The sequence below is a fragment of the Chelonoidis abingdonii genome, chromosome 1, assembly GCF_003597395.2.
Source record: "Chelonoidis abingdonii isolate Lonesome George chromosome 1, CheloAbing_2.0, whole genome shotgun sequence".
NCBI classification, from domain to species: Eukaryota; Metazoa; Chordata; order Testudines; family Testudinidae; genus Chelonoidis; species Chelonoidis abingdonii.
Window position 1 is genome coordinate 296,429,686 of NC_133769.1, and position 23,568 is coordinate 296,453,253.

The 23,568-nt window shown below is 39.6% G+C and overlaps 1 protein-coding gene across 2 annotated transcripts in view; it reads left to right on the forward strand.

Moving 5' to 3' along the window:
• Nucleotides 1-23,568, forward strand: part of KLHL1 (kelch like family member 1) — a 479,287-nt gene that overhangs the window by 444,599 nt on the left and 11,120 nt on the right. For both annotated transcript variants that reach the window (XM_075061554.1, XM_075061555.1), the window contains one exon: nt 21,616-21,828. In XM_075061554.1, the coding sequence (XP_074917655.1) occupies nt 21,616-21,828 (213 nt within the window). The remainder of the gene's footprint in view (nt 1-21,615; nt 21,829-23,568) is intronic.

The window sequence follows — 23,568 nt, forward strand, 5'->3', positions numbered from 1 at the left end:
TTTCATAACAGAACAAATATTATGGTGACAGGGACAATAAAAGTAAAAAGATTAAGACAATACATTTTCTGCTGAGATATTTTATTATTAGACTATGTATGTCAAAGAGATTTATGATATTCCAAACAACTGTAGGACACAATTGCAAATGAAAGTCAAATAGACTTTCCTGTTATATTATAGCTTTTAAAATTGCTCTTTCAAAATTATTCCTGATTTCTGAACCATCTTTTGGGATCTATTCATTCTGCATTACACCTGTTAAACAACTATGTATTTCACATTTAAAAAAAAAAAGACTGACCTTTAATTATGTGTGTCTTTAATGGGGCATCAATAATAAATAGTCTGCATAAGTGAAAATACGCTGCTGCTAACAGGATATGCTGATTGACAATTGCAGAACATCACAGAGGTATACCAAGCTGAGTATCACCAGTAATGACTTCAGCACACCACAGGAACCAACACCCACCCACAATAACAGTCTTCCAGAACTGAGGAGAAAAACCTCTGCCCTTTATTGATTACTTCATACTCAGAGATGTGCTTTAGGGGACTTTACAGTTGCACCTGCTGGTGTTGTTTATATCAAATATCACAGACTATTATTGATCACAGATAAATAAAGAAAAGTGAGGAATCTTTTAATCTTAACTTTCAAGAGTAAAACTACTTTTTAACTTTCTTTTCAAATCACCTTTCATTCCCCTGGGATTCAGAAAAAAATAGACCTTTGCATTTGGACTTTCTTTTGAGGATTTGCTTTGCTTGAAGAATTAAGGAGCCATCAAGAGTGTTGTAGGTGAATAATGTTCCCTATTGATGTTCAGCTGTTTTTACCCTGTTCTCCTGACACAGAAGTAGCAAGCCATTATTATTACCATATTTCTATTAAAGAAGCGCCTGAAGACCCTGACTGAGATCAGAACCTTATATGCTTGGCACTGCACAATACACATAGTAATAGCCCCAAGGAATGTGCAGCCAAAAATATACTTCAAGGAACCACTGTTACTAGTCTCATTTTATACATGGGATGGGAAACTGTGGCACATACAGAAAATGACTTGCCTAAAGTCACACAAGAAGCCTGTGGCAGAAGCATGGAATTGAGCCCAGATCAGGGCCGCCGGGGGAGTGGGAGGGCAAGTATGGCAACTTACCCCAGGCCCTGGACCCCGCAGGGGCCCCATGAGGATATAGTATTCTATAGTATTGCAACCTTTTTTTTTTTATGGAAGGGGCTCCCAAAATTGCTTTGCCCCAAGCCCCCTGAATCCTCTGCGTGGCATTGACCCAGATTTAGTGAGTCGTAATCCAATGCCACATCCTTCCAGTTCCTCATGATAGATATCATACATTCGTTCCAAAAGCATTATCATTTGGCATCTCAAGTCTGAATATTTATTATTCCTTTGAATCACAGATTTAACCCTTGTCCCTTTCAGATCCCACTTTGAGCCTTTGACTGCGCTGGTTAGCCTGATATTTTTATATTTGAATTTATTATTTCTCACTCGTGTTTTTCACCTAAAGAGGCTGTCCAACATAAATCTGTTGAGTTTGTATTTGCCAAACTCATGAGAACACTCGTGATCAGACTGGCTATGAGCAATTCTTTTCTCTGATATTTGGTTGCAGTAAATTGAATTTGGTGTAGATTCCACGTCCCATTAATTTTGCTGAAAGAATCACAAAAGTAGAACATAATGATGCATTACAAAAAAAAATCATTTTTCCATTATCTGTCTACTCCACTCTTATTTTGCAAATGTATTTTTGAGTACTCTAACAAATCACTGTTTTGCGAGCAACGGTTTAGTGATTGATTTAAATCAGTTGGGGTTTTGTATACATTTGGCTAGGTTTATTCAGTTCTGGGAGATTGACATTAGTTGGATTCATTTATTACTAGATTTCCACAAATTTGATCATTGTCTTGGTGCAAATTTTCAGCTATTTATGTGTGAGTGTTTGTGTGGAGGGGATTAGGGGGAATTTCAGCTCTAATGGTTTAAGTTTGGGAAAGTTATAAGCAACTGAAAACGGTGGAGGGGATCTATGGAAAGTATTGAGCAAACTTAACAATAGATATCACTTACCATGCCACCTATAATAAATGTGTGATAAGGTGCAGAAGTGCTCCCTTGGATCCTGGGGACAAAGAGTTAACTTCAAAAAAGCTTCTCCTCCACAAGTCCCTTGCACAGGTGGTCAGGTGAAGGAGTGTAAGTGGCTCTCTGAGAGACAAAGAGAGAATGCCTTTGGGAAAGTATAGTGCCATATTCAGAATTAGAGGAATGGCCTGAAGCCCTGACTGTGAGTTTTCTGTTTACTTTTCTGCTTATGGAATGGAGTGTAAACACTCCAAATATTATAGATTTGTTTATTATCCTTTCTTGTTTATTTTCTTACCCCTTGAGGAAAACACCTTTTGCTGACTGCAGCTTTACTTTTTGTTTTTGAGTCTTTGCATTAGTTTATAAACCATTACCTGTAAATTAAAAGTTATTGCTATAGAATGAGACCACTTGGCCTAATTGTCCTTCCAGACAAGAAACAGGGTATCCCATGTAAATCTTTTAATTGGTGTGGGAGTACAAGATGCATTTAATTGGTGTGGGAGTACAAGCCTGAACTAAGAACTTTGCCATCACTGTATGTAATTGATTCCATTTAACCAATTCTAGCTCTCATCTCTATCTTTTTCCTTTTATGAATAAACCTTTAGATTTTAGATTCTAAAGGATTGGCAACAGCGTGATTTGTGGGTAAGATCTAATGTGTATATTGACCTGGGTCTGGGGCTTGGTCCTTTGGAATCAAGAGAACCTTTTTCTTTTACTGGGGTGTTGGTTTTCATAACCATTCATCCCCAGGACGTGTGGGACTGGTGGTAATACTGGGAAACTCAAGTGTCTAAGAAAATTGCTTGTGTGACTTGCGGTTAGCCAGTGGGGTAAAACTAAAGTCATTTTTGTCTGGCTGGTTTGGTTTGCCTTAGAGGTGAAAAAACCCCAGCCTTGGGCTGTGACTGCCCTGTTTAAGCAATTGGTCCTAATTTGGCACTCTCAGTTGGGTCCCGCCAGAACCACATCGTCACAACTCTGTAAACATTTGCTTATCGAATTCCCTTCTGATTCTGCCTTCTTTGAGGGAGAGTTCTTGAAATCATATGATGGGGAGAGGGGAGGGGAGAGTGTGGCCCAGAAATTCTCAGGGCCTTCTTGAATTCCTAGAGATTAGCTGGGCATCTTGCATGAAGAGCAGTCCTGTCCATACAGCTTTCTGGGTCCTCCATAGAAGAATGTGTTTCTTAGATGGTCGTATCTGCAGCATATAGATTTCCTCCTGGAAATTTTCTGCATTAGGAGTGATGCAATCCCAGGAAAATCACTTCTCCCTAACTCTACCCTCTTCAGTTCCAATGCTGCCTTTTAACCTGCAAAGCCACAATTGCCCTGACTGAGGACTCGTTTCTTCATGCTCTAGAAAGGGTGAGAATGTGTATTAAAGCCCCCTGTTTCTCCATCTTGCAGATCTCACCCAGTTTCCAAAAGCTTTTTCTTCCCTCTGTGAGCTGATCTGTAGAAGAGCATCAGGCCCTAGATTTCACCAGTGAAATCCTGGCCTGATTAATGTCAGTGCAAAATTTCCATTGACTTCAATGGGGCCAGTATCTCACCTATGATATTTAGACCAATGTTGAGTCACTGTACCTGGAAATAGCTTTAACTGAATAAATCTCATTATGTAGCTAGTACGTTTCTGAATCTTTAGTACTTTTACTCATTCATTTCCTAATTAACATCCTCAAACTTTTGTTGTCAGAAAGACAAGCATTTTTCATATAATACGCAATAACATTCATTGTTTGGGCTGTAGCTTTGCTAATTGATTTTTATGCTGACCTAACTTTGTTTGGTGTTAGACATTTTATGTTATGACACATTCATTGCTAATTGACGGCACAAAGTCCTTAATGGTGATTCAATATTTGGCCCAAGAAAATGAGCAACATATGAATGTGATATCTCCACCTACCTTTGCTGATTGTATGGTTGATTACAGCCTTCTCAAGGAGTTCTATTTTTCTGCCTCTCATGCATCACAGAATAAAGAATCTGTTATTTACTCTTAGCAGAATAATTAGGGGTCATTACAAATTCAGTGCTCTAACCTGATCTCTTGTGCTTTTGCACACAAATCCACATTTCCTGCATAAAGCTCTCATATAGCTCAGTGGATGTATAATACAATGTGCATTGGGGGGGTTTCTTTATTTGATTTTTAGGAACTGATCAGTTTTGAGGTTCTAAGTCAGATTTAACTTGGTGTGTTACATCTAGCCAGCTAAAGACCAATCAAACCCTACATTTAAGATGGGATGAAAGTCAGATAAATATATGGGAATTTTAAAGGAAGGGATGTAAAATTACGTAAATTTAGGATAAAAATCCTAAAATTATTTAAAGATGTGTTAGAATGAGGAGAGGAGGTAAAGGGCCACCTTCTCTCTCATCCTAGCACATTTTTGCATACAGCAGAGGAGACTTCCTACTAGACTTTGAGATAGTACAAAGGGGTGTCCAACTGCCACATTCACTTGTACACTGCAATCTCAAGGGAGCATGGCCTGTCTTCAAGTGTGTCAATCAGGCCCCTAACTGTATAGCTCATGTGTTAAAATGTGTATATATTTCAACAGTCAGTGGTGCCCCTTTTCAAAGTACTTGCAAATTGGGTACCATCAAGCAGTTCTCCTCATCCCTCACCATATCACCTTGCATGAGCAAGCTGTTTCTTGGACCATATTCTATACACAGTTGACACTACTCTACTTTTTAGCTGCAGCACTCAACCATTCAGCTCCTACCATTAATGGAAAGAGTTTGTCCTCAGTGTGCAATTCCTTTTTAGGTCCATGCTAAAATGGATAATGAAGTCCCTTTAGATTCTTATATTGCTGGTTCTCCAGCTCTGGTTCCCCAGCTCTGGTTCCAAGCATACATAAGACATAAAGAACACAAATCTTCTAGCAGATTCCCTACCAACATCTTTGTCATGATATTAGCAAAGACATGGCGTCTGTTGGGGGAAGGAAAAAAAAACAATGTGGGGGAACAGTCACTAGATTAAGTGCAGGGTGAATTAGCTACAGCGTGGACTGTAGTTGCCCAGGTGTAGGGAAAAAAAGGAATGAGCTGAGAAGAAAAAAGTGAGGACACAAAGAAGGGAGAGGTAAGATTACACCTGAAATGATTCAGTACATTTCACAACATTCAAACTTTTTGTGGCCATATCTAAGTTGAATCAAAGCTCTGAGGTTTGTCAATCACTGGACAAAATACAGATATCTAGTCATTTAAACAAGACACTCAAAGTGTGTGATGCTCTTTACATGACACACCATGCCAAGCATAATATAAATAGCCTTCCTGGGTTGTTTTAAGTACCCTTCCCCATTTTAGTGGAGGGAACATTTGGTTAGATTGTAGGGAGAATGTACTGTTCCCAGAAGGAAAAGTGTGGGAGAGCCCATGTTTGGGAAATGCCTTTCCCAGCCTCATCACGTAAGGAGAGTGCTGTTTGTTGGTCAGGCCAAAAACAGATATGCTGCTCACAGAAGGAAGGGGGAAGGAATATTCCCTTGAAAACATCTGTATGCTGCTTTAGAAGAAGTTACACCTCTGGACTACCTCAGTTACTTCTAAATAATAAAGGTCTTCAGTAATCAACAGCAATCAATTACAGAGAGATCAATAATCTAGTTGATTTATTAATTGTATTGCATTACAGTACAAAGACCTTCACTGAGATTCAGGCTGCATTGTGCTAGGCCAGGGGTCGGCAACCTCTGGCATGTGGCTCACCAGGGTAGCACCCTGGCAGGCCGGGTCAGTTTGTTTACATGCCGCAGATTCGGTTGACCACGGCTCCCACTGGCCGTGGTTCGCTGTCCCAGGCCAATGGGGGTGGCGGGAAGTCTCGGCCAGCACATTTGTCAGCCCGTGCCGCTTCCCTCAGCCTCCATTGGCCTGGGATGGCAAAACGCAGCCAGTGGGAGCCGTGGTTGGCAAGACAATCCCTGCTCCAAAGAACAAACACATTAAATAGTGAAAATAGGCAAGGATGTGTGCATGTGTGTGTGTGCATGTGTGTGTGAAAGGAAGTAGAACCATTTTACTTATGGGAAAGTAAGGGTCAGACAGATTAAGGGCCAGTTTTTCAGATTCTCAGCACTTACAACTGGGGCCAGATGTTCAAAAGTGTAGAAAATCCAGCAACTCCTTTGTAGCATTTTAGGCCAAATTTTCAAGAGCTTGACCTCTAATTTGCTAAACTCTTTAAACCTTACTTATGTATTATGGTGCCTAACTCTAAGGTGAGCACTCTTGGATATCCCAGCCTTTGGTGACTGACCCTTCAAAAGTTACAGATGGTGTCAGCGACAAAGTTAAGAAATTTGGATGCAGATCTTCTGATTTCCAATTCTATTCCTTAATCACTACATCTTTATGTACTTTGATCCAAATTTCTACAGATTCACTTTCACGGTTATAATCTGAAGTAGTAATATAGATATAAAACTTGTCTCATTTATACCTAGCTCCTACAGAAGGCCTGAAATATCTACCACATTCTGTGAATGGATATTCCCAACCATCTTGGCTGGTGTTTTATATTTCTGTTTCTCTAGTTTGGGATCTCTATAAATTTCCCCATACTCTCTATATTTGGGATGATATCAGATATCTTTTGAACTGCTAGATCAACTTGTGTTCAGTTTTTTTCCATTACTGAGTAAATTGAGATGGATTCATTCACTGTGAAGGTCACAGACTAAATGATTACTCAGGGCATATTCCAAGTCATCCATATAATTGCAATGCTCTGCTAATTTTCATACTTCAGTAAACACTGAGAAACTTGCTCGAAGCTACATTATTTTATCAAGTAAACTATTAAAATAAATATGCTGTAATTACGACTTGAAAGGGAAAATAACACCTCATGATTTCACTAGAACTGGGAAAATCAGAAAATGTGTCTGCACAATTATATATATATATTTTTAGAATGTGTGTGTGTGTGTGTGTGTGTATATTAGTTTTGTTTCTTATTTGTTTGGTCTTGAAATTATTACACTTTTATTCAAGAACCAGTTTCTTTGATTTTTCTTTTCTTTCATCCATGTGCATCAAGAGAAACACTGCAACAGAGTCTGGCCAATTTGTACACAGGCCCACAAAAAGAGAGAGAGACAGTGTGTGTATTGTGTTGTATGATTTCTGTCCAGTATATTTCTCAGGACATACAAATGAAGAATATTTTACTGAATGTTATAAATATTTTTCCTGTTGCTGAAATACTATGATGCTTTCCTGTATCAAAAAATTGCCTGTTTTCACAAATCAATTTACAGTAGGGGGGCTCAGATTACCTGCCAAACTAGAAAGAGGAGAAAGTCAGTGTTAGAGTGGTATTCATTTTCAAGAGCTTTATGCATATTGACTAATTCTCACAACATGGGGAACAATAGTTATCTTTTCTCAAGCAAAAAACCTACTGGTCTCAGTTAGAGTTTTTGTCTCAGTAAAGCTTAAGTAAGGATTGCAGAATTAGCTCATAACTAATCAGAATGAGAACACTTATCAAATGAACTCTGATTCATTGATAACACATTATTTTAGTCTCCATTATTACTATGCTATATGCCAGATATTTCCATTTCTTTTCATGACAGTATCAAAACCACTGATGTTTTATAAATGGAGTAATTATTGACTCCAGCTTTTGATTAAACTCTCACTCCTCAAAAGGACAATTGATCAGCCCCTTGCTGCAGAGAAAAGGAGATGCTCCTTGAATATTTTCTTCCTTAGCTGTAGAGTTTTCAGAGAAACATGTGCATTTTAAAATGTTCCAGACAGAAAATCATACGATCAATGAATCTTGAGCCAGAATGAGGAGGAGCAGTGCTATCATCTAAAATGATTGATCTGACAGAAGAGATAAATATCACTAAAATAATAGCACTGCCTAGCACACAACCATTTTGTGAGTTCGATAATGATCTCTTGAGAATAAAGACAGACTCACCAGGTATGTTTGTTTACAAATAAGTGGGTAAATAAATGTTCTTACTCTATAGTAAATTATTTGTTCATAGAGATGGTGCTGGGCATTGTGTTGGCCAGCTTTTGACCCGATATTGGAGCAGACTTTTCCAGTTAATGGAGTCCTCGTACATTAACCAGTCTTAGGGTAGGTGTGTGTTCTCCCCATTTTACAATGGAGCTTTGAACAGGACTCCTTGTCAAGAGGAAATTATTTCTACCAAAAGGAACTAAACCTTGGCCCAAGTCATATGAGATGTGCTAAGCAACTATGCGTGGGAAAGCACTCTCTGAATTACTTGCAAAATATCAATAAATATTTCTTAGATGCCAGCACAATTCTTTTAAGAAAAAAATGGTTTCTTTTCTTTGTCCAGCTTCTTGTATATTTAATCCACTTTAATTCTTATACTGCATTGCCAAACAAAGGAAATATTACCCCAAATGTTGCTCACTGGGATAATCATTAATAAACTGTCTTGGTCCTATAGTCCAACCATCAGAGAATTCGTGCTCCTTTCTTAGCTGCAACGGAGCATCTCTTGGCACGCCTGAGGATGTGACAAAGGTGGATAATAACAACAATTGGAGATATACCAATCTCCTAGAACTGGAAGGGACCTTAAAAGGTCATTGAGTCCAGCCCCCTGCCTTCACTAGCAGGATCAACTACTGATTCTTGCCCCAGATCCCTAAGTGGCCCCCTCAAGGATTGAGCTCACAAGTCTGGGTTTAGCAGGCTAATACTCAAACCACTGAGCTATCCCTCCTTTCTTCTTACAACTTACTCAATATTTGCTTCCTACACCTCACTCAAATTCTAGGGCCAGGTAAATACTAGTTTAACCTATGCCATGTCCCATATTGCCAGAGTAATTCTCAGCTGCTCTTTTAGGTACAGTGAAGAGGCACAGAGGAGTCTTAACATGAGCTAGGTTCTATCTTTGATATGTGTTGAAACCACTTTGACAGCTGAAACCCCATTAACAAATGAAAGAGGCATGATTAAAATGTTTTTACAAGCCATATTCCCTCAGAACAAAGGCAGTCTAATATTTTGAAGTTTTCTTCTCAAACTGAATTTAAAAATGGTTCTCTCTGATTAGTTATTGGAGCTTTGCAACAATGTAATTGAGGTAAATACTTCCAAACTAACCAGTCATGACTTTCCCTAACACTTTTCAATTTTAGAGGCTACTTTGTAGCTTCTATTCATTTCTATATTGAGAGGGATTTTAGGATTCCTTGTCTTCCTCAAAATTTAGAGATGGGGCTAAGTGAAGTTTGGAAGATCCAGAGTTTGGGAGGGGTTGAGACTGGGTTTTCATTTAAGTTCATCTCTCATCACAATACTAGAATAGGATGGAGCATAAATCATTGAGACAGTCCTTATTGAGGCAACATTTCTACTTTAATTGACACAAATCAAGCCGTTCAGGACTGATTCCTTTGTTTCTTCTTTGTGGCTCCGACCAGTCAATGCTTGAAAAAGGAATGACCATTTAACTGGCTCATACTAATATGATACCCCAGTAAATGAGTTCAGTAAGCACTGTCACTGAGATTTTTCCCAGCTAAGAGAATAAAGATTTTTTTTTTAAGGAAGCACATACCATGCTATCCACTTTGTAAGCACATAAATTCCTCAAACATAAAAAGTTGCATACATGGTCCAAAATGAAAAGTTTGCAATCCTGTAAATACTCAAAGGCCATGAAGAGATATGAGGGAACAGAAGAAGTACCCACACCTCAGTTTTTTTGTACATGGATCATGTCTTTCTAATTTTAAAATTGAATTAAAATCATAGGATATTAATCTAATCTAATGCAGATAAACTCCAAAAAGCACCAACAAAGTCCATAATAATAAAAATGCAATGTCCAAATAGTAAGTTGGAAGCCATGCTAAATCTTTTACATTTATACTGAGGGGAAAAAACAACAACTATAATTTGGATTTAAATGAGAGATTAACCAAAAATTAGAGAAATTCAGCGAAGGGAGAAATTCTAAAGCCTTTCCACAGTCTCCTTTTAAATAAGGAGAGACTGTGACTGATTTGTTTTGCACAATGAAGGAATAATTTCCGTATAAATAGGAGGTCAAGGTAAAACGATCCCTAGGCAAAGATTACTGCTGTCAAAGAAAAAAAATGTGTATCTCAGAGTCTGATACTGCTCCGTTGAAGTCAATGGCAAGTGTTTCCCTTAAAAAATAAACAAATAAATTCAATGGGCAGAGAATCAAGGCCAAAAAGAATACCTGCAAAAAAGTATGGTTTGTGACATTTTTATTCCTTTTTAATGTTTATCCTTGAGAGTAAGTAAAAGATGTTGGACATTGAAAGGTCATTCGTTTGTGTGCTCTTTGTAACTAATGATATACCACCTCATGTTAAAATAAATGCTTTTACAGTGGTTTACTCACTGCTTCCTGTAAGAAGTGCAGTGTTATTATGATCTATTGTGGTTACTTTTATTACTACAATTATTTTATATGACTATTGCTGTTATTTCTTATCAGTTGTTTAGCTCAGATATTATACTCCGAGCTATCCAATGGGCACCACAGATAGCTCTTGCTCCTAAGATCTTACAGTCTAAAAATCAAACACGTCAAAGATGGGATGAACTGTGGAATCCGGTGGTGGAGATAATTTATTCTGCTGGATATTAAATGTATATACAAATATATTCATGATGATATTTATGATGATTTTATTATTGCTATAGAGCTCTTCTTGTGGGCCTCAGCATGACCATCATCTTACTCTATAGGTGACATAATTTACTGAATTTTATTATTTTGTTTTAACCAGTGTAAGTAGATGACCTATAAGATCTCATTCCCGTAAAGTGCTGAACACCTACTCTCATTAACTTCTGGATAAGCCCTTAGGGACAGATTTTTCAAAAGAGGTTGAGAATCAGGTGTTCAGTTCCTCAGAACTCGTCACTGGGGCCAGAATTTCACTACACCTGACACCTACTTAGATACTTAATTTTTAAGTCTTATATACCAATCATGCCAAGCTCTTCTGCAGATGTGGCCGCTTATTTCAGTACTTAAATGGGAGCTGAACTCTTTTGAAAATCTGGCCCTGATTATGGGTGCTGAGTCACTCACACTCACTCATGCCCGTCACCCCAATCGGGGTATGGGCCGCCAACCACAGATCTCCAGAGTCCTCTATCCTGGGCCATTCGCTCTAGCTAGTTCCAGGTATAGCCCATTTTTTTGCTATCAGCCCCAAGGTCGCGTCGCCAGGTGTTTCTTGGACGGCCTCTTTTCCGCTTGCCTTGGGGGTTCCACCGGCAGTGCCTGTCTGGTGATGTTAGTTGGCTGCTTGTGTTAGTGTATGTCCTATCCAACCCCACCTTCTCCTTCTGATTTCTTCCTCTGCTGGGAGTTGACGGATCCTCTCAAGAGGTGGATGTTACTGATGGTGTCTGGCCAGCGGATCTGGAGAATACCTCTGAGGCAGCTATTAATGAAGGTCTGGATCTTCCTGGTGGTTGTTTTGGTGTCCTCCACGGTTTCAGCTCCATACAGTAGGACTGATTTCACATTGGAGTGAACAGTCGAATTTTTTTGCCAAAGACAGCTCTCTGGAGCTCCAGATGTTCTTGAGCTGTAAGAAGGCTGCTCTTGCCTTACCAATCCTTACTTTGATGTCTGCGTTGTGCCACCCTAATGGTCGATGATGCTACTAGGTTAGGTGAAGGACTGCACTTCTTCCAAGGGGCTTCCATCAGTCTGTGACTGTGTCGTTGCTGATGGAATTAATCCAAGGATCTTGGTCTTGGTCCTTGTGAGATGTTGAGGCCACCTGTGATGACGTGGCTGCCACAGTGTTGGTCTTCTCTTGCATCTGCTCTTTACTGTGCGTAAGGAGTGCAAGATCGTCAGCAAAGTCCAGGTCATTAAGCTGGGTCTACAACGTCCACTGGATTCCGTTCCTACGCTCGTAAGTGGATGTCTTCATAAATCCATCAATGACGAGGAGAAAGAGAAGTGGTGACAACAAGCATCCTTGTCTGACTCCAGTTCGCACCTGGAAGCTGTTAGTGAGCTGCCTCCATGGATCACTCCTACAAGTGTATACCATCATATGAGTTCTTCATCAGGTTGACCACCTTTGCTGGAATGCCATAGGTGCCGAAGAAGCCTTCCAGAGGTCTCTCGATCCACGTATCGTCGAACGCTTTCTCATAGTCAACAAAGTGATGTACAACGAGGAGTTCCACTCCATAGACTGCTCGACTATGATGCGAAGCGTTGCTATCTGGTCCGTGCATGATCTGTTCAGCCAGAAACCTGCCTGTTCATCTCGTAGCTTGGATCGATGGCATCCTTCATCTCTCTAAAAGAACTCGGTTGAAAAACTTCCCTGGCACTGACAGAGTGTGATTCTCTATAATTGGCACAGTTGCTAAGGTCTCCTTCTTGGGGATTTTGATGAGATATCCCCTCTTTCCAGTCTGCCGGAATCACTCTTCTTCCCATATCTTCTAAAGAGGGGTACAGCATTTCCACTGAAGCATCCAGGTCTGCTTCAGGCTCCTGCTGGGAGTCATCAGGTCCAGCCGCCTTCCTGTTCTTCATCATGGTGATGCTTTTCTGATCTCATCTCTGGTTGGTTTATTGCAATTAATTGGGAGGTCTCATTGGCTGGGTTAATGTTGGTGGATTTGGTGGTGCTGGTCTGTTCAGGAGTTCCTCAAAGTGCTCCGCCCATCTGTTCATCTGTTGTTCTATTCCTGTTATAGACTTTCCTGCTTGTCTTTTAACGGACGTTCTGGCTTGCTGAACTTTCCAAGAAAGTCGCTTGGTAGTATCATACAGCGTGTTCATGTTACCGTGTATGCTGCCTGCTCCGCTTCTGCTGCCAGTTCATCCACATACTCTCTCTTGTCCTTCCTAATATTCCTCTTCACTGCTCTGTGGCTTCAGCATACTCTTTTTGAGCTTTGGCCTTTGCAGCTCTAGTCCTGCTGTTGTTGACTGCTGCCTTCTTCTTCTTTCTGTCTTCTATCTTGGTCAAGGTCTCTCTGTGATCCACTCTTTCTGCTGGTGTTTTATTCCAAAACTTCCTGGCATACTAACCAAGGTCCTCTCACTTTCTGCCAGTCTGTTTAGTACACTGTCTTCCTCTTCCTCAACCGATCCTGTAATACTGAAAACTTATTCTTCCAGCATCAGTCCAAAATCTTCCTTGTCTTACGGTCCTTCAGAAGGCTGACGTTGTACTTCACTCTTCCTGTCTGACGTATCTATCCAGCTCTGCTTCAGTTCAGCTCTCAATCTAGCCACCACAAGTGATGGTCGGACGCCGCGTCGCTCCTCTTCTAACTCTACACGTCCTGCAAGGATCTTCTGAACTTCTTGCTAATGCAGACATGGTCCGATCTGATTTTCTGTCGTGCCTGCTGGTGATACGCCAGGTACTCTTGTGGATCCGCTTGTGAGGAAGATGCACCCTCCTATGACCAGGTTGTTAAGTGCACACAGATCCAAAATCTCTCTCCATTCTCACTCAATCTCCCCAAGCGTGGGTCCCCATGACTTGTTCGTATCCTGTGTTGTCAGTCCAATTTTGGCATTAAGGTCTCCACAGAGGATGATGATGTCTTTGTCTGGGAGAATCTCTAATATTTTCTGGAGTCTGTTGTAAAAATAATCTTTGTCCTCCTCTTCGCTGTCATTAGTTGGAGCGTAGCACTGAACAACATTCATCTTAGTCCTCTTCATTTTAGTTCTGAAGGATGCTGTGATGTCCTGGGACAGATGGCTCCCACCAATCAGTGCTCTCTGTGCCTGCTTGGACAACTCCACCAGAGGTCCCTTTGGGCCATCTGCTGTCCCAAGTCAGGAAAGGAGGAGGGTTGGCGTGGGAGCAACTCCACCCCGTAAAAATCAACCTGCTACAGAAACGCCAACAACAGAGACACAGAGACTTTTACCTGGAAAAAGAAGGGCTTCAACTCGAAGATGCATGACGCTGGTGGTGAAGCCGTGAGGAACCACTAAGCTGCATTACCCTCTGCAACAGGGGATTACCATAGGCACCATGGAACGTGAGGACAGTACCGAGTCAGGAAAGACGGCGCAGGTTGCAGCAGAGATGAGGAGCAACAACCTGACCCTATTAGGCATTAGCGAAACAAGATGGACGCAAGCTGGACAGAGACGACTGTTGACAGGAGAGCTGTTGCTGTATTCAGGACATGAAGAGAGCGACGCACCCCACAGACAGGGAGTAGGCTTCATGGGTGCTGAGTACTCTGTAAAATTCTGGTTATACTGATGTAAGGCATGACAAACATTAATAGCTGGAGCAAATATAGTCTGAATGGTGTCTGAATTCATTTGGTTGATGAGTTAATGAATAATGAAGGTGGCTGAGTCCATTTAATCAAGGATAAAAACAAGATGCTTTTTAGTTATTTGTGATTGCACCAAAACAAGAAGTTTTGAAAACCACTGAAACAATCAGTATCAATAGGTATTTCAGCAGAGATAAAAAAGACAGAATTTTGAAAAGTGAAATGCTCTTCTCCTTGAGGGGGCCATTTAGGGAACTAGGGTAAAAATCTGGTTGGGGATTGGTCCTGCTTTGAGCAGGAGGTTGGACTAGATGACCTCCTGAGGTCTCTTCCAATCTTGATATTCTATGATTCTCTAACCTTACCTGGACACTGAGTAAAAGGCATCAAAGCAGTGATATGCTGCATGGAACTCCTGGGAGCCCTATGTTAAATTTCTGTCATGATATTGAAGAGAAAGTTGAGATAATTTCCCTTCCTCTGTTGGAGTTCACTCATGCTCTGGATACTGCTAAATCATCCATGCCAGACACAATTTATCCCTTCAGCTTATTAAAAAATCCTTTTGAAGAGCAAATGCTTTCCCTTTTGAGTGGACAAAATGGCAAGTATTTTCATAAAATTTCCCAGAAAGAGATGCCAAAGGACCCAGTTCTTCCTGTACAAGGGCTTCACACACAGGCCCAGCTTCAAACGATATGAGTTGACCATACAGTCTTATGGAACCTATACTGCACTTCTTAAAGAAACCAAGTAAATTTTTTTCCCCTTAGCAAATACAATTGAATATGTTTGCACTGGTGTTGCCTCCCTTGAGGATTGCTCATCCGTTTAAATGGGAAAACAAATTAATAGATTTCTTAATTCTTCACCCTTCTTTTCTGCAAACAGAGGCACCCCTGAGACACTGGGTATATCACAGGCTAGTGGAAAATGCTTGTGTGGGAGCCCCTTGTTAAAATATTGGCAGCACGACCCTGCTTCAAAGGGAAATTTCAAAGCAAGTAATTCTTCTTCAGGGTGACTTGACTAATAACTATGGGAACCCTCAAGAAAATCATTAACCTGTAACTTCTACTGACTAAAGTGTGTCTGCTCAGGCAAAGCTCCTGTGGAAATGATGAATGTGTTGTCTGAGTTAGGACTGAATCTGTTGTCAATTAATTAGTTATAGTTCAATATATTTTTCCATCTCTCTTGTTTGTTTTTATGCTTTTTAGAAGCTTAAAAATAATGTGTCTCTCCCATCCAGTTGCATCTGTTTCCGTTCTGCATTTGGGGATTTCAGCCCTGTCATTCTTACCCTTGAAATCATTAGGACTTTCTGGTTGCCTCTTTGTCCGTGTGGTTTCATTACTTTGAGATTGTGATTTGACATTAAAAGAATAATTTCAGTGCTTAATTCTAATATTTTATCCAGCTAAATACATATTTACTCTAGCAGAATAGTATGCATATTGAGTGAAAAATCCTGCTTTTCTATTCAGTGTGAAGTATTACCAGACAGCTAGGCACTTTAAGGAAAAATGGCTCAGGGCAGATTGGCTCAACCAACTGCTCCTTTTACATGAGAACAATGTTTTCCATTGTTTAACAGCTGCCACATACTGGAGCCTGTGTGCAGGGACACAAGGTGCATATACTGGACCCAAAGCTGGCTGCTCTTTGGTGGTGCAGCAGTCAGTTGCAGTGATCTTTTGCATGGTAGAAAGCAACTTCTACCTACTGCTGTTTGGCAATTCAAGAGGCTTTGTGATCCTCCTTCTCCCATTATGTATCCACATAGCACAGGGCAGGATTTTTGTGCCCTATTTTGCCCTCAATATCTGGCATAACTAGGCAGGTAGATAGATGTGCTTGCATGAACTGTAACAGGTGACACATGAGAGCTGAAAACCAGTGCATCCCATAATGAGAGAACAGAAACAAATGGGTCAGGCTAGAGGCATAGCCATCTAGTTAAGGTGGTGCTGCATTTTGAGCATAATTAGATGTTTAATTACACAGTTAAATTTAATAGATATATTTGCTTTTAAAAGCAATTATTGATGAAAGTAACTTTTAAAAATTTATCCTCTATTTCCTGCACATCTGATTGCTGAGAGATTTGTAGTATTTGATTCTGGCTATTTTCTTTCCTTTGCAAATAAAATACAGAGGAAGAGGCAAACACAGCAAAGCATGAATAACTGTCAAAAAGTATTTGTAAAATATAAACTCAACCAAAGGACAAAAAACAGCATGAGCCAATACAGAACAGTTTAAAGCATAATTAACAGAGTGAGAATAAATAGACCTTATCAAGGATCCATTAACAAATTTTATTCAGAGGAAAATAAACTGTTTTTAGAATTAGAAGCCCTTAAACCATATTTCACAATCCAAGTCTGCCTAATATGTGTGCGTTTGGACACACATACATACTGTGCATATATGGCTGGCTTAGAGTGACCAGACAGCAAATGTGAAAAATTGGGGTGGGAGCAGGGGGTAATGGGAGTCTATATAAGAAAAAGACCCCAAAATTGGGACTGTCCCCATAAAATCAGGGCATCTGGTCACCCTAGACTGGCTGCAAGTATGGTATCATCTTGTAGTTAAGGCATCGGACTCAGACACAGGAAATCAGATATTAATTTCGCTTCTGACTTCCTCTGTGACCAACTCACTTTGTGCCTCAGTTCTCCATCTGTAAAGTGGGGATAGAACACTGTCATAGAATACCAGGGTTAGAAGGGACCTCAGGAGGTCATCTAGTCCAACTCCCTGCTCAAAGCAGGACCTATCCCCAGACAGATTTTTTGTCCCAGATCACTAAATGGCCCCCTCAATGACTGAACTCACAACCCTGGGTTTACCAATAATAACACTTTCTCTGTTTTATGTACTTAGATTGTAAATTCTTTGGGGCAGAGGCTGAATATTACTCTGTACTGTGTATGGCACAAAGGAACTTTAACCTTTGCTGGAGTATGGGTGCTACCGAAATACAAGCTACTGATAATGTGAAGATGACTGTATATATTTTCGTTTTATAAAGCTGAGAAAATAACTCATGAATATTTTTCAATTATACACTGTTTTTATTAAAATATTTGCAAATAGGATTTTTTCTTATTGTTCAGCCACTGTTACCACCATTATTTGGCCAGAGCATTACCCTTTATCTGGGTTTAGTATGCGTTCACCTACCTAGATTATGCAAAGGAGGAGCAGAGCCAATACCTCAGTCCTCTCCTCAGTAATATCTTGGGAGCCTAGCTTTATAATGACAATGACTGTGATTATGTGCAGGGATGCTTCGATAGCATGGAGATGAACACAATATAAATAACTAAACTTAGCGGATGCAAATACAGGAGTGATTTCTTTTGCTCTCTCTACACCCTTCTCCATGTCAGGACAGAGTCATGCACAATCAAGCATTCATAGAACTGATAGCTGAGCTGCTTAGACATAGCCAGAGTGGAGCATTATAAGTAGAGCTTTAAAGCAACACTTTGATTTCACACTAATTTGACTCCCACCTTTGAAAATCTTGGTTCTGATATTTAAAGCTTAGTATCCCATTTGCCTGCATATCAGGTAGACGTCTAAATACCTTAACTGCACTTGCATATGAAAACAGGGCTATAGTGGAAAGTGATTTGTGACCTATCGTTGCTCACTATAATATAGTCTTGCTACAATGATGGAATTAGAGATTGGGAGTGAATACATTATTATCTATATTATGCATTTCACTTTCAAAAAGGAATTTTTCCCCCCATGCATACTTTAGCAGAACTACTGTATAATGCATTGCACATACTAGCTGTGCAGGAAACATCAGTTTATAGTGATCCCAGACTTCAGGTACCTTGAACAATAGAAATCAGATGAAAAGACAAGTGTCTTAAGACTGAATTTTCAGGCATTCTTGTAAGAGAATTACTTTATATTTTTGCTTTGTTGCTTTATTTGACATCCGTTTCACATGATAGATCAATGTAGCCTGGTTCCCTTGCCTACTTGTGTTATCTTACAAGGGTGTCTATGAGGCAATACCTCAAAGTTCTGTGGACTCACTAAAGATTAGTGGTAGAATTGGGCTTCCTTGTTCAGGACAACAGCTTCAGTGCCAAAGAAACATAACAGTAAATGAATATTTAATGAGCTTGGAATTCATGGAGTGTTTAGAACAACAAAAGCTTCCAAATGAATAATTGTTTCACTGCAGGAAAATTTTGCATCCTAAATTGCTCAGTGCTTCAACTTTAAACTAGCCCACATTTCTATTAGTTAATCTGTGGGGACTGTAGAACAGGCAGTGGACTGGAAAAGGATTCATATAAAAATATATGCAGCATGGGTAATACTGGAAAAATGAAATCAGAATTATGTCATCATAGGAACCATTATAAGGGATGGAAATTATTTTCATTTGCCTGCAACAGTTACAAACAGAACTGAAATGCAATTCAACAGAATCTTCATAATTGGAATTTGAAAATAGATTTTAGAGTTTTTCCAGGACTTCCACACATAAATCAGCCCTTGCTGATACATTCATCATATATGTCATTGAAGAAAATCAACAAACAGTACCTGCATGTATCATTCCCTGAAACTATCCCTTAGGCATATTACATAGACCAGAATATCCACCAGTTCAATCAGAAGCCTATGAAAACAAACTAGGACTTTACCATATTTTTTAGATATCTACGTTTAAGACATAATAAGCCAAATTATGCTCTTCACCACAGATTTAAACTCAACAGTGAGGATATCTCATGAAAACTGCTGATGGAATGAGGAAGTGCAAAAAGGAGTAAGAAATGAGGAAAAAGTCATAAAGTGATGGAAAGTAACCCATCAGAAGAAGCAGTTGCTGCCTACAGAGCCATCAAGGGAGCAGCAAATCAAGCTATCAGAATGATGAGAAACCTAACTTTAGGTGAGCTGTATAATGAGTTGAACAACTGTAATCAGATTGCCAGACAGAAAATATATGTGATCATGTGGAGAAGAAGCAAAAGGAGGGAAGATGGAAGATGCCATTTGTAAGGGATGGAGGGGCAGACTGCTTGTAACAAGAAACATGGTACATAACAAGTGGCAAAATATTTAGTGAGGAGAACCCTTTATGTGTCAAGCTACCATTGTGTGAACTGATAATCAGTGGCCTGTCAGAAGCATTTCTGTTAAGGCTGCATTTCTGAAAATGGCACCTGGAAAATCAGCAGGTCCAGATGAAGTCATGGCAGCTATGATCAAAGACTTGAGAGACACTGATGGACACAGCTTGGAAAGAGAAGAGAATTCCAGAAGAATGGAGAAAGTCTATACTGGTACCTATATACAAACAAAAGGTTGCATACAAGACTATTCAAAGTATCAAACAATTAATGCTGTCCCACTGCATGAAACTGTTAGAGAGAATCATTCATAGTCATACTTGTTGAATAGTGGAGCCCATTTTAGGAAAGGAGTGATTTGGTTTTAGAAAAGGAAAAGGGATGACAGATTATATGCCAATCAATAGACAGTTGGCGGAAAAGAAGCTGAAGGTAAACATCAAGCAGGGTGGGCTTTCTTAAATTTGGAGAAAACATTTGGCAATGTACCTCAGTGACTGCTGAGGCCTCCACTCAAATTCTGTGGGGTACTGAAGGACCTTATCCAGATGGTGATGGTTTTGTAAGATGGTTCCATGACAAAGGTACAGATACCCTTAGGTGCAATGAAGGGTTTTGAGGTGAAGGTTGGGCTCCATCAAGGATCAGTGCTTATCCATTACTATTCAGAATTGTGACAGTCTTCATAAGTAAGCAATTCCAAATGGAATATGGTACAGAGTTAAACTTTGTAGACAATGTTGTGCTAATGGCTGATAGTGATGAATACTCGTGAAGTGATGCCTGGAACAGAGAACTAACAAACTATGGTCTCAAAATGAGCAAAGAAACCACAGAAGTCAGGTGGGGATTCCCATGGAATCAAGACAGTTGAATATCAACAATTAGAGTCAGTTCCTAAATCAGGTTTCTGTGTGTAAGTTCCTAAGGGGCTGGTTAGTGACAAATGGACAAATCAACAGCAAACTTCAGGGAAGGCTGCTGACTAGGGGGAAGTCTGGTGCAAGATAAGTGGAATGATTTATGATCAACAAATGCCGAAACTACTTATGGAACAACAACACAAAATTATCGTAATACTAGCTCTTCTGTTGGGATTGGAGACATGAGGGACAAAAGAGAGGCACTTGAGAAAACCACTGCTAGGTCACGTGTGAAATGATCTCATCAGGAATGAGACCTAGGTCTGCTGCATCAGAGAGAAGCCGCAAGAGAGGATGCTGAGATGGTATGAGCGCATATGAAGGCTAGATGAAGGGAATCCTATTATGGAACCATTTGAGACTAGAGTTCAAGAGCAGAGAACAGGAGGACAGCCAAGAAAATGGTGAATGGATTATGTATGGGAAGATGGTGATATTCTTTCTGCTTTCTGACTGGATAATTTGCTTTTTCCTCTTCTAAATTGTACACAGCAGCTTGTACAAAAAAATTTCTATGATTTCAAAAATCCATTTTCCCTCCACTTATGTTCTAAAACTGCAATTATAAAATTTGTACAGTAGTTTTCAGCCAGATTATTTCTGTCCTCATCTGAACCAATTTCCACGCATTGCTCTGTCTACCCAGTTCTTATTTGACCTAGATTACTGAGCATGACTGAGCACCTGCACTTTTCCTTGCTCTTTTCCCTGCGCTCTACAGATGGTGGGCAACTGTGCAGCAACTCTGCTTCTGTGGTTTGGAAATCGTGGGAGAAGCAAGTTCTCCTGAGATTTCTGGCCCATGAGGCAGAAGAAAGTTGTATGCATTTTGAGCTGTGAATTAAACCATCTATTTCCAAATGACTAATCAGGAAATAACTTCCATTCCACCGAGCGTTGGCAGAACACAAAGAAGAATGTGAATTTGGCAATAGTACTAACATCAATGTATTTTCCAGTGTGTCATACTTCCGTGAACTTGAAATTTGACAAAACGTATCCCGTAGTCCCTTCATTTCAGACGACAGATGAGGAAAGCAAACAAAGCTTCTCTGTTTATAGTTTTGCTTATCAAAGTCCTTGTACTGAAATTTGCATGTTTTGGGTTTTGTGTTTTTTAGGTTATATTCAGTGGGAGGTCGTGATGGAAGTTCTTGTTTGAGTTCAATGGAGTATTATGATCCTCACACAAATAAATGGAATATGTGTGCTCCGATGTGTAAGAGAAGAGGAGGTGTAGGTGTGGCCACATGTGATGGCTTTCTCTATGCAGTTGGAGGCCATGATGCTCCTGCTTCTAACCACTGTTCCCGACTGCTGGACTATGTAGAAAGGTATCCATTTAGTGTACAATTACATGTGCTGTTTTGGAATGCAAAACAGGTTACAGTTGTCTGTATCCTAAATTTGTAAGAGTTAAGTATGTTTTTTTAACTAAATGACAAGTGAACACAAAAAAAATGTTGTTAACCATATATAACTACTTTAAGATAAATATAATCTATTACCATAACAACTATCATACAAAAGTGGGCTTATAGAAAACAATACTTGTGGTGTTTTGTTTCATTAGTATAAGGGTTCTCAAACTGGGGGTTGGGACCCCTCAGGGGATCATGAGGTTATTACATGGGGGTTGTGAGCTGTTAGCCTCCACCCCAAACCCTGCTTTGCATCCAGTATAAAAGTTTGAGAACCACTGTATTAGTAGCACACTAACACAGAAGCAGAACTAAGGTCTGTTCACATTTCCACTGGAAACTTCTGTATCTAAGGCAGAAATATTTTCTTATTGAACAGACAAGAGCTCAGCATGAAAGCAAACCTGAAATACCAAATTAGATTTAGCAATTTTTAAATTATAATTAGGCAAGTAATAAAACAAAGCTCTTTAAGTAATGCTGATGCACACTGCGCCATGTTGGTTCCTTCAGCAGGACTGTTATTGACTGACACTGTATTTACAGTATATAGCCTGTACTTTGCATTTCACAAGCAAATATTCTGTGAATCAAGAGAATTTAATAGGACACCAGGGCACTATTGGAGCTATTAAGATCTATCTGGCCTGATTTGCAGATACGCTTCTACATTTAACTGAGGTTTTAGTTACATTGTTTAAAAAAAAAACTAAGAAAATTAACATATCAAAGGTATGCAAAAGTTATAATGCTAAAAGGGAGGACTAAACAGGAAAGTGGGAACATACAGATTTAAAGCTGCCACTCCTTTCCAAGGACAAGGTTAATCAAAATCTTTAGAAGTGGACATGGACATGAAACCCCTAGATTTACCTGAAGCTCATGAATTAGATAAAACAGAGAGCGAAACTCATAGAACACCTTTTGCTTTTCTAACATCTGTATTGGCTGTTGTATAGGAGCAGTGTTACTTTGGAATCTGAAAAAAAAGAAGTGTGTGAACTTCATTTCTTTATCAGCCACATATGGTTTCTGGTTACTCCCTTATTTCTGGATTGAATTCTCCCCTCACTGAAATCAATGGGAATGTAAGCATGTAACTGAGCGTTGAATTTGTCACTTTATATAAAATGTTACTCTTATCTAATAACCAGGCATTATGAAAGAAGTTGAGGAAACAAATTGTAGTGCTTGCTTTTTTCATGTTGAAATATGACACAACCTAATCTCTGTTAATTTTAATTCACTTTTCCTTTAAAAAATATATGGGCACATCTAATAGTTTTTTATGTCATTTCACATACATGTACTGTTTATGTTAAATAAATCCATACCAAAAAAAGTTGTGGGTTAATTTAGTGCACATGAAAGTGAGGAATTTAGAGCACTGTTTTGAGCCAAGCATATTTTAAACTGGTATTCTAGAATCTTCTCTACATAACTGTGACCTGCTATATCTCCATTCTTGTAGTTCTAGACTTTTGTTGCCTAAAAACTGATAATCGTACACCAAACTTATTTGCATATGTAACCTGAACAAGACTTGATTCTAAGCTTTTTTAGACACAAAGGCACTGACACAAAAAATCACAAAATCATAGAAATGTAGGACTGGAAGGATTCTTGATAGATCATCTAGTCCGGTCCCCCACA